Genomic DNA, 11223 nt, shown 5'->3' on the forward strand with positions numbered 1-11223 from the left:
ATGGAGAGGGAGAAGCAGACGCCCCTCTCAGCAGGGAGCCCAACATGGGGCTCGATCCCAGGACCCTGAGATCATGACCTGAGCCGAAGGCAGATGCTTAACCGAGCCACCCAGGTAGCCCACGGTTACCTATTATCATCGTGAAAATGAAGCTAGGTATCAACTCTTGCAGGCAGCCTTCTTTGACCCCCTCAGGCTGCGTTCAGTAACTGCTGTATGTGCCTATTTGCACCCTCGTATTCTAATTGTTTACTCCCTCGCATGCAAGCTCCCCAAGAACATGGACCCTGTCTCAGCAATCATCGTAACTCCAGCTCCACCTTCCTACCTGACACCCAATATCCTCGCTCAGACCAAGGTGGGACAGAGGAGGGAAGCACCGCTGTGCCCGTTTCCCTCACATCAAACCCTCTCTGTCCACATGTCGCCTGTATTTTTGTTTCACTACTGTTATCACTCAGGACGGATTGGAATGTGGCCCAAGAGTCTGGCGTCTCCAACTCATTAGTCCTGCTTCTCAGTGTCCCATCCTCCCACCTACTCCGTTCAGATGAGGGAACAATTTAAACTAGGGGCACCAGGGGGCGCTCTCAGGCAAAGAAGAAATAGAGAAACCCTCGACTCCTGAGTTCCAGTGGCGTCACATCATCCGGGCTGCTCAAGAACCCGCAGTGGCTCCCGACTGCTTACTCTATCTTAAGACCCAGTTCCTCCCCTGTGCCCTAACTTCCCCTCATCTGCCCAAGCTCTCACATGCATGCACCCTGTACCCGGTTGAATTTCTGGTTAGCCATGTAACGCTCTTTATTGAGTACCAGCTGTTTGCATAAGGGTGATGCCACAGGTGCTAGTAGCCGCTAAAGCTCACCTCAAGGCACTGCAAACAAACGTATAATGGAAGTGAAAGCAGTGGGCTTGCGATGCAAATAAACTTGCAATCCCCGTCCCCTAGCCTCCGCTCCAGCCAGATGGCTCCTCGGAAACCCTTTATACAGAAATTCTGCAGTTGTGACTGTAAATGCCTCTTTCTTTAGCTTCATTCCTCTCTCTTTGCTCCTGCCACTTGCCCTGCCTGGAATGATCGATCCTCACTGCTCCCTCTCAAAACCTGCCTTTTCGTGAAAGCCTCCACACTTCCAGAAAGACTTTCCCTAGCTCGTGCAGGCAGAGGTCCACACGGATGCTCCCTTTGCTGGATCCCAGTTGCGCTTCCTGTTTATAGGACGTAATTCAGTGCCTTCCCATCCTCGACTTTCATTTCCGTTATATGTTTACTTAATTCAGCTGTAAATTGTTACAGGTATAGTGCACTGGTTTTTGCAATCTTGCTTCAAAGTTTAGTTCCTTGAGGTGATCCAAGAGTTCTGGAACTGACAGTGGTGATGGTGGCACATCGCGAATGTACTTAATGCCATGAATTGCACACTTAAAATGGTGAAAAGGGTGCATTTTATGGTCTGTGTATTTTACCACAGCAAACAAATATATATAGGGGGCGCCGGGGTGGCTCAGTCTGTTGGGTGACCAAGTTCTGATTTCAGCTCAGGTTATGATCGCAGGGTCATGAGATCGAGCCCCACGTCGGGCTCCGAGCTCAGCACAGAGTCTGCTTGAGATTCTCTCCCTCTCCCTACCCCTTCTCACACCATAAATAAATCAATAAGTAATTTAAAAAAAGGGGGGGGAATATATAGTTCCATCTCTCACAGGCTGTGTGACTTTAGACCATGTCACTCTTTGTTCTTTAGTTTCCTCATTTTGGGGGCACAGATCAAGATAAATATTGGTGATGAAAATGACCCCGATGTGAAACATCTGAGTTGTAAAGCACTGTACGAATAGCAGATCCGCCCCTCTGAGCGGCCACTGGCTCAGTCGCTTGCCCAAGATTAGCTAACGAAGTGGCAGGGCCGTCTCGAAGCCACCAGTCCTGTCATGGAGTTTACAGTCAGCTGTCTGAGAGCAGAGTTGAACAGACACTGTCCGGTGTGCCCGGGATGCGGGGATGCGAAGGGAAGGCGCCAGCAGGGAGCACAGCCCCAGTCTTACCTAGTCTGGGGCTTTTTCCTGACTCCAAATTCTGTTTTCTTTCTCCACACTGGAAGCCCCAGCTACGGGGGTGTGGCGCAGGGAGGCAGGGAGCAGGCCCCACGCTTGTCTCCCCTCTTTCTTTCCTCCTCTCTCCCCGCCTCCAAGGTAAGCTGTGGTAACTACAGTGGGGACCGCAGGTCCCCCTCCTCCAGGGCGTCTCCTGGATGGCTCGGAGCTCTGTGTGGAAGGAAAACAATGCAGAAGTGGCCTTCAGGGAGGAGAGGGCCAGGAGCCCCTTAGGCTTCTCTGCGGTGGACTCGCTGGCCTTTCCTCAGGGACAACTCCAAGTCAGATTTAAACAGCTCTCTGGGGACCTTCTGGGTGGTGGTATTTTGGGGAGCGGATGTGAACTTCCCTGAGGGGGAGTGGTGTAGGCTCAGGCATCCTGCCCCCGTGCCCTCTCCCCAACCCCACCAACAGGCTCCCTTCTCCAAATTTAGGGTGGGAGGAGGAAGTGGCAGGGCCCTCTGAAGCCAGAGAACTGAGATCCAGGATGGGGGGGGTGCAGGGGGCTCCATCAGGACAGCCGACAGGAGCGGGTCCTGCAGAGCTAGAGGGAGACCCAGAAGCCCCCACTCCTGTCCCCATGCTGAGATCCTGGCTGGAGGGTCCTACTCTTTCCTTGATCGGAGGTAGCTGTGCGCCCAGGAGGCGGCCCCCAGGGACTCCCTGAGCAGCCGCGGCTCTCTAGCCAACACCTCCCCCCCCCAATTCTCCCTCCCTCTCCTGCTTTCCAGAAGGGGGGCCAGGGGACTGAATCACGGCTGCCGGCCGCGCTGGGAAAGGCCTGGAGACCGATTCCGGGCTTCCGGAGAGCCCCAAGGCCCCCGCCGAGCCGAGCCCCTCCCCGGCCCGCGGCGGCCGCCTGAGCATTTAAGGTAATGTTTGGGTTGGTGCGAGCGGCGCCGGATGCAGCGCCTCCCGCGGCCCCCGCTGGGCCAGACCCCATGAGCAGGGCTCCTGGGATGCCAGCGGGATCCCCCCTGGGCTGGGGCCTGGGTGCTGGAGGGCTGCCAACGTGGAGAGGCCCCTGGGGTCGGAGGGGACAAGAAGGACAGTCCCCATTCTGAGGCCTGAGCAGGATTGGGGACTAGGATGGGAGGGCGGCCCCCCTGCCTCTGGCTTAAGGGTCCCTAGTCCCCAGGAAGAGTCCCAACACATCCACATCCTCTTTCTCCTTCTCTCCCCCCACTCCCGGGCAGAGAAGGGGCTGAGAAGAGAGGCCATTAGCTCCCAGGGGAGTCGCTGGAATGCTGGGAGCCTGGGAACAGGCCCTGCAGTCCCTGGGAAAGCCAGGCTGTGGGAATCCCACCCGCAGCCCCCTCCCCAGGATGGACCACCGGATGCCAGAGACCCCAGCTCCCCCCCAGGGGGCTTTGTGAGAGTGGAACCCCCACCCCACCCCTCCAAGCCCCAGCCTGGCTGGACCCCAGAGTTCAGTAGGCCAGCTGTGACGAGGAGTCCCCTCCCCCGCCCTCGGCTGTCCAGCCTACTCCAACATAATTCTCGCCATTGTGCCGCTCACCCCCTCCCCGCTCCCCTTCTCTGGACCCCTGTACAATGGGGCCTTTGCCGCCTCCAGTACTCAGGGTGGAGATGAACTCACTCAAGGTTTTTCTAAGTTTAAAAATAGCCCCTCCCATCCCCCCACCCCCAAGTCACCCTCCTCCCCTTCCCCGGTGTTTCTGGGGCGCACCTCAGTCCAGGCTACACCTCCTTCCTCCTGCCCTGGGTCAGGTGCAAAGGGCATGGGTGAGACAGCGTCCGGCCAGGATAGGGGCTGCTTCCCCCCATTCAGTCTCTTCCCCCACATCTTCCAACCCAGCCCCCCAGTATCCGGTTTCCTGGCCTGATGATGTCCTCAGCAACAATTGCCCCCCACCCTCCTCCCACCCTGTTTTCCACTCCCTCAGCACAGCCTCCTCCCAAGTCAGACCCCCATTCTGGAAAACTTCTCTCCCCTCCCCTCCAAGGACTCAAACTGGTCTCTATTTTCTGGCCAGGCCAGGGGGTTCCCCAGCCTCCATAATTGCCAAGGTTGCTGGGCCACCCCCCTCCACCCCCTGTTCCTTCCTCATTGCAGCTGCAATGTCTTTATTAGCTTCCTTCCTCCGCCCAGCCCGCCTTTCTCATATCTTCCTCCTGCTCAAGCCCTTGGGCCAGAGGGGTGGGTGGGAGGCCGCTGTGCCCACTATGCTGGAGCTGAGAGAGGACTGTCACGGGAGGACTCCTAGGTTAGAACCTGGCTCCAGGGGCCCCTGGGGGCAGGCCCATCCTTGTCTTTTTACCTCCCACTCTACTGAGGCTGGGGCCCCGCTCTTCTCACTTTTCCTTACACCCAAATGAAAGCGCCACCACCCCACCCAGCCTCGGTTTCTCGGCTTGTGGTCAGACCTATGCCAGAGAGACAACACAGAGGACATTCCACACAGCGGTCCCCTCATCTCTGTGTACCCTGGGTCTACCATGGAGGAAAGCAGCCTTCCTACCCCTCCTTTCTGGAAAGGAAACAGACAAAGAATTAGGACTCTAGTCCAGGGCCTCTTCTTCTCGTCTTGGCCTACATCCGGGCAACACTGCTTCCCACCCAGCCCAGGTGCCAGAGTCTGCTGGTGGAAGGCCCATCGCTGCCCCCTTGGTCCCCGCCTTCAGCCGGGTCACAGTCCTCTAGCTCACAGTTCCGGGTCTGCTGCCTTGCTCTTCCGCTACGGCTGCCCCGCTGTCTTCTGGCAGCAGCAAGGAGCCAGAGGGCTGATACTCTCCACCACCTTCTGTTCCCCCTACCCTGGTCCTCCTGCCTTCACTGCCCTTTCTTTCTGCTTCCAGACTCCTCTGAATCCTCTCCAAAGTGCCGATCTCTCTCTGGTTTGGAATCCCAACGTGCTCCCCTCAGGAGGCCATCCCAAAGCTGCCTGCCCCCTACCCCCTACCACCCACTCCCTGGCAGCCCCAATCTCGCCCCAAGCTACCAGCTTCCTTAAAGGACAGTCCTTGTGCTGGTCTGGTGGGGCCACACAGGGAAAGGATGTCACCCTGGGCTCTAACCTCATTTCCCCTTCACCGCAGAGACAGCTCCTCCACCCCCACCTGGCTTCCTTCGGCTCGGGCAGAAGAATTCCGAACTGACTGTCCTTGGTGGTTAGCTGGCTTTGTTTTCAGGCAGAGAGGAGAACGATTAGTTAGTTAATGGTGTTAAGTGAAGGGAAGGGAGTGGGGGCAGGGAAGCAGAGCTCCATGCCCAGCTCTGGCTTGCCAGGGCAAGCAGCATCCTTCAGCCATTCCCACTCCTGCCCCTGTAGACAAACTCATCCATTCCACTCCGGGCCCTGGGCCAGTCCATACGTTCACTCTGGGGGATGCGGAGCCACTGTCCTGTCCCCCCAGGCTCCAGGTCCCTGCCTTGGCCGGCTTGGCATTGCCTCTGGCTGGAGACTGATGGAGAGAGAGGAGGGGTCAGCAAGGTTCTGAAAAACCGAGGCTGAGGTCGTTTGCCAGTCATCTCTGCGTCATCAAAATACCACCCGGAGCCTTCTCTCAAGTCACCTGCCCATCTCCGGCGTTTGCTGCCTCATGCTGCTCCTCCCCCACCCTGCAGAAAGGCTGCCCTGCCAGGCGATGGGCCTCCACCCCAAATCCAGACCTCTGTTTGACCCTCGCACTGCAGGAGCCGCAGCAGATGTGATGCTGGGGTCTCTAAGAGGCAAGAGCCCATCCTACTCCCCAGAGCCTTAGTTCAAGAGGCCAGAAGACCCGACTTTGGGAAGAGGGGGAGCTTGCTGTGTGGAGGGCTGCCTGAAACCAGATCTCATTCCCTCTCCATGCTTCCACCCCCAGCTCCTGAGCCACAGTCGACAGTGGGGGGACCGGGGTGTTCGGGAAGCCCTGCTGCAGGGGGTCCTTTCAACCATCAGGACAGCAACAGGTTTGCAGGGGCCAAGCTGGAGGCCTCGCACCCATTTACCCTCCTTCCCCCTCTTTTCTGCATTCAGGTGAGGGGAAACTGAGTCCCAGCTAGGCTCACGGAGTGAAGAGGGCAAAAACAAATTTTCAAGGTCTGGACGTGGACAAGTGTGAAAACCTTGGGCCTGTGAATTCAGCCCCCTCCCCTTCCCGCTAGTCGGGACTTGGGCGAGCTTGGGTTTGAAGGGGCAGCTCATAAGGCCCCATCTCCATTCCCCAGGACGGGTACCTCTGGGTCTGTGGCACCCGGCCCAGGGTTCTTCCCTCAAAGCTGCTGGCACTGCGAAGCTGGGGGGTGTGCGAGCCTTGGGGGCAGTGCCAGGCCGGCGGCAGCCGCAGTGGTGCAATCGTTCTGGGAAGCGACGGTGGCCGGCCAATTTCTCTGTGGCAGGGGTCCGGCGGGGCGGAGGAGGAGGCGGGAGAAGAGGAGCCTACACGGGACGCCCCCATCGTGGCCCCGGAGGACCCGGTCTGCTGCTCCTCGGCCCAGCGCTCCGCCACGGCCACCCCGGCTGCGAGCGGCTGAGCGGGGGGCGAGCGCGGCTCGTTCTGACCCGGCGTGACTCTGGGCATCCGGGCCAGCCTCTCCTCCCCGCCGCCTCGGCCAGCCAGCCCGGCCTCGAGGCACCTGTCACTGGCCCCTCGGCCGACCCAAGCCGGGCGGCCGACCCAAGCCGGGCGGGGGTGCTGCTGGGCAGCCGGCCCGGCCTAGCTGGGGCCGAGCGGCCAGGCGTAGCTCCGGGCCCGCCCCCACGGAGCGGCGGCGGGGGCGGGGGGCTGCGCGGGGCGGGGCGGGCCGGGCCCCCTCCCCCGCCCCCCTGACGTCAGCCCCCGGCCGCCGGCGGTTCGCTCACTAGGCGCTCGCCCTCCGGCCGGGAAGCATGGGGCCGTCCGCTCTCCTCTGCGCCCTCCTGCTCGCCGCCTGCTGCTGCTGTCGCCGCGCCGCGGGTGAGTGGCTTCGCGGGGTGGGGGGCCCGCGCCCCGAACGGCCCGGGCCAGGGGGTCTTCGGCGGGGCGTGCCGGGCCGCAGAGCCGGCAGCGCGGTGCGGGCCGGGGCTTTGCGCTCCGGCGTGCGCTCCTCCTTCCCGGCGCCCGGGCGCCTTGCGCGCGTGCCACTCTTTGCAGCCAGTTTGCAGCCTGGATTCTGGAGTACCCCGGGAGGAGGACCGGGGAGGCGGGGAGGAGGCTGCTTCCCAGAGCGGGAAGGGGTGGAGCCGAGCCCCTCGGGGAGCTGGGGAGCGCTCTGCCTCAGGTGCCCACTCCGGGGGCCCGCGGTTGGAGCGGCGGCGGGAGGCGCAGCTAGAGCGCATCCCCAAATCCCGAATTCTGCGCCCGCCTGTTGCTGGAAAAAGGCAGCTTGCTTAGCGGGAGGGGGTGCGCGGACGCCTCCTCTCCCGCCTGGGCTTTGAGCCAGGCTGGAGGTGAGCGAGGGGGGAAGGGACGGCGGCTCCCGCCCGAGCAGGGCGTTGGCAGGAGCTGGGGGGCGGCGTGGGTCGCCTCGCGCCTACCCGGGTGACGGGATCACAGGTGGCAGAACCGAAGGATTGAGGGTGCCCAGAGTAGAAGCGCCCCAGATCCGTTACGCCTCCCGGAATGAGACCACATTCAGGTGGGAAGAGCGCCCCTGCACCGCGGAGTTTTTCTCCGGAACTGCCTGGGAGCCCCGCGCTCCGGGTGCGCGCTGCCCTTGTATGGCCCGCAGCGGTGTCGCGTGTTTCTCTTGGCTCGTTTTCCCAGGTCCCAGCCGCTGTCCGGCTGGGGAAGGGGAGGGCTAGGCAGTACCCGGCTCGCTGGCCTCATGCCCGGTGCCTACAGTGTCCCTGGGGTACCCCCGGCTGCTGGCTTCCAAGCTGGGTTTCTGGGGAAAGGGCTAAATTGGGCTCCGCAGCTGCGGCATATCTAGCCCCACCCTGCCCTGCTCCTTTAGCTCTGGGGAAACGGAGTCAGGGATCCGAGGCCTCTGCTCTGGGTTGAAGACCACTCCATCTGCCCTCCTTGTCCGGGAGCCAGCCCGGGGCAACAGCCCAGGCATCCCAGAGACCAGCCAGATGGCGTTGAGTGACATCACCTCCTCACAGGGCAGGCAGCACGCTGGCACCGCTGACGTCACTCTTGCCCACTGCCTGGCCCTTGCCCTGACCCCTGGGGGAGATTCTGACCCCTCCATGCTCACAACACTCCCAGGATAGGGGGGCCTCTGAGTTTGTGGGATGTTCACGGAGGTACTGCTTAGGGAGCATGTGATGGGAGCTTCTGGCCAGGGTTGGCCCACTGAGTCTTGTGGGAAATTTGGGGGGCAGAGCAGCGATGTCTTCCCCTCGGCATGGGGACACAAAGGGGCCTGTGTGGCTCAGCCTGGCACATGCCTTGCATTCCCACACTCTGAGCTCACTGGAAGGGGTGGGGGCCTGGAAGGAAAGGGGCCTTCCTCTTGGCCCGGAGCCTGGGCTACCCCTCTGCCAGCCTCATCTGGAAGATGCTTGTTGCTCAGGGTCTCTGCTGCAATGACCAGAGACGGTCGCCCTCAGCTCCACTGAACAGGGAGGGGGTGCGGGGGAGCGGGCTGCCTGGGGCAGCAGGTAGAGAGGGGTTGAGGGTTACGAGGACAGAGCCCTCTCCGGACCCTCCAAGTGGCAGGAGGAACAGCTGCAGGGAAGGGGGTGTGAGGGGAGGGCACGGAGAGCAGCTGGGGCTGACGCAGCTGCTGGGCCGGCCCCTCCTGCACCCCCAGGTGTGCCTGGAGAGGCGGAGCCCCCCACACCGGAGCTGGTGGAGGTGGAAGTGGGCGGCACGGCGCTTCTGAAGTGCGGCCCCTCGCATTCCCAGGCCAACTTCAGCCACGTGGACTGGTTTTCTGTGAGCGCGCAGGCCCTGGAGAGGGTGGCGGGAGGCTGTACCCCTCCTGCAGCCCCAGCACCGTCACGTCCTCTCGAACACCTGCCCTTAGGTGCACAAGGAGAAGCCGACGCTCATCTTCCGCGTGCGCAAGGGCCAGGGCCAGAGCGAACCCGGGGAGTACCAGCAGCGGCTCAGCCTCCAGGACCGAGGGACCACGCTGGCCCTGAGCCACGTCACCCCCCACGACGAGCGTGTCTTCCTGTGCCAGGGCAAGCGCCCTCAGTCCCAGGAGCACCGCATCCAACTCCGGGTCTACAGTGAGTGTCCGTCCGCGCCTCGGGGGCGGTGCGGGTCGTGGGCCGGGGAGGTTCCAGGCCCCTCGTTTCCTTCCCTCGTAGAAGCTCCGGAGGAGCCGACCATCCAGGTCAATCCCTTGGGCATCTCGGTGAGCAGTAAGGAGCCTGTGGAGGTGAGACTGGCCAGGTGGGAAGCACGAGCCCAGGTGGGGCCTGGCGGGGCCTCCGTGGCAGGGAGACTCACACCCTGCCTCCCCAGGTGGCCACCTGTGTGGGCAGAAATGGGTACCCCGTTCCTCAAGTCATCTGGTATAAGAATGGCCACTCCCTGAAGGAGGAGAAGAACCGTGAGTCACCCTCTCGGCCCCCAGAAGCCATGCTGACAGCAGCACGCAGGGATCCCCTGGCGTTTCATTGTGCTTTCTTTGCTTCAAGTACACGTCTTTTCCTGAGAATTTAAACTGTACAGAAAATCTAGAAGGAAAATTCCCTTCCTGCCCCCAGTCCCCTCCCAGAAGTAATCTCTGCCGTCAGTTAGTGTTTGTTCTGTCCAGACAATTTCTGGGTACTTAGTCACACACAGAAATACATCGAGGCACATGGAGGCTTTTATTTTTTTATCTGAAGCCGTGGTTCTCAACCAGGGGGGAGGCTGCTCCCCTCGGCGACATTTAGCCACGTCCGGGGATAGTTCCGGTTGTCGTGAATGGAGAGGTGCTATGGGCACCTAGTGGGCAGAGGCCGGGGGGCTGCTGCAGAACGCCCCCTCGTGCACAGGACAGCCCCCCCACAGCAGAGGTCGCGCTGAGGTCACGAGACCCTGACCTCTGGCGCGGTGTGGCATATGTCGTCACACGGTATCCGTTTTCTTTGGCCGGTGAGTCCTGGAACTCCTTCCAGCGCTGCCCCGCCCTTGCCCAGGATCGCCCACGACGGGGACGGTGGAGGGGGGCTAACCACGCAGTCCCCGGTTGGTGGATGTCACTGCAGCCAAGCGTCGTGTGTGTGCAAGTGGCGGCGGCATAGCTAGATGCCGAGACACACAAAACCGCTGAGCTGAAGGGTCGCAGGGGCAGGGGTCCCTATTCAGGTGCCCCCCCCCCCGGGAACCCCTGGGACCCTGGGCTGGGGGCGGCGGCGGGGCCGAGGCCGAGCCCTTCTCCCCCTTCTCCCCGCCCAGGGGTTCACATTCAGTCATCGCAGATCGCGGAGTCGAGCGGCCTGTACACCCTGCAGAGCGTCCTGAAGGCCCGGCTGGTGAAGGAGGACAACGAGGCGCGGTTTTACTGTGAGCTCAACTACCGGCTGCCCAGCGGCAACCACATGAAGGAGTCCCAGGAAGTCAACGTGCAGGTCTTCTGTGAGTCCCCGTGCGGCCCTGGGCTGGGGGCAGCTCCGGCTCCCCGGCGCGGGCTGAGGGCCACCCCTGTGCCTGTGCAGACCCGGCGGAGAAGGTGTGGCTGGAGGTGGAGCCCTCGGGACCGCTGAAGGAAGGGGACCGCGTGGAAATCCGGTGTTTGGCGGACGGCAACCCCCCGCCCCACTTCACCATCAGCAAGCAGGTGCGGAGGGCGCCCCGCGAGGGCCCGTGGGCCGCAGGCGCGGCTGGAGGCGCTCCGCTCACCCCTCCGGCCTCTCGCAGAGCCTCCGCACCGAGGAGATGGAGGAGATGACGCCCGAGGACAACGGGGCCCTGGTCTTCGAGTCCGCCCGGAAGGAGCACAGCGGGCTCTATCAGTGCCAGGGCCTGGACCTGGAGACCATGGCTTCGCTGCTGAGCGACCCACAGGAGCTGCTGGTGAACTGTGAGGGGCCCGGGACGGGGAGCAGGCGGGGGCAAGAGGGGACGGCCCCGCCCTGCCCGGGCTGACACCGCCGCCGTGTCCCCAGACGTGTCCGACGTGCGGGTGAGCCCCGCGGCCCCGGAGAGCCAGGAGGGCGGCAGCCTCACCCTCACCTGTGAGGCGGACAGTAACCAAGCCGTGCAGTTCCAGTGGCTGAGAGAGAAGGTACCCGGACCGGCCCGGGCGGCGGGCGG

At 62.3% G+C, this 11223-nt stretch overlaps 1 protein-coding gene across 2 annotated transcripts in view; it reads left to right on the forward strand.

The window, feature by feature from the left end:
- Positions 1-6893: 6893 nt before the first annotated feature.
- Positions 6894-11223, forward strand: part of MCAM (melanoma cell adhesion molecule) — a 9453-nt gene continuing 5123 nt past the window's right edge. For both annotated transcript variants that reach the window (XM_040631131.1, XM_040631132.1), the window contains exons 1-9: positions 6894-6999; positions 8783-8907; positions 8999-9206; positions 9288-9358; positions 9445-9532; positions 10366-10545; positions 10626-10747; positions 10828-10990; positions 11076-11194. In XM_040631131.1, coding sequence (XP_040487065.1) covers positions 6933-6999; positions 8783-8907; positions 8999-9206; positions 9288-9358; positions 9445-9532; positions 10366-10545; positions 10626-10747; positions 10828-10990; positions 11076-11194 — 1143 coding nt within the window. In that variant the 5' untranslated portion in view covers positions 6894-6932. The remainder of the gene's footprint in view (positions 7000-8782; positions 8908-8998; positions 9207-9287; positions 9359-9444; positions 9533-10365; positions 10546-10625; positions 10748-10827; positions 10991-11075; positions 11195-11223) is intronic.

The sequence above is a fragment of the Ursus maritimus genome, unplaced genomic scaffold (genome assembly GCF_017311325.1).
Source record: "Ursus maritimus isolate PB19 unplaced genomic scaffold, ASM1731132v1 scaffold_16, whole genome shotgun sequence".
Taxonomy (NCBI): domain Eukaryota; kingdom Metazoa; phylum Chordata; class Mammalia; order Carnivora; family Ursidae; genus Ursus; species Ursus maritimus.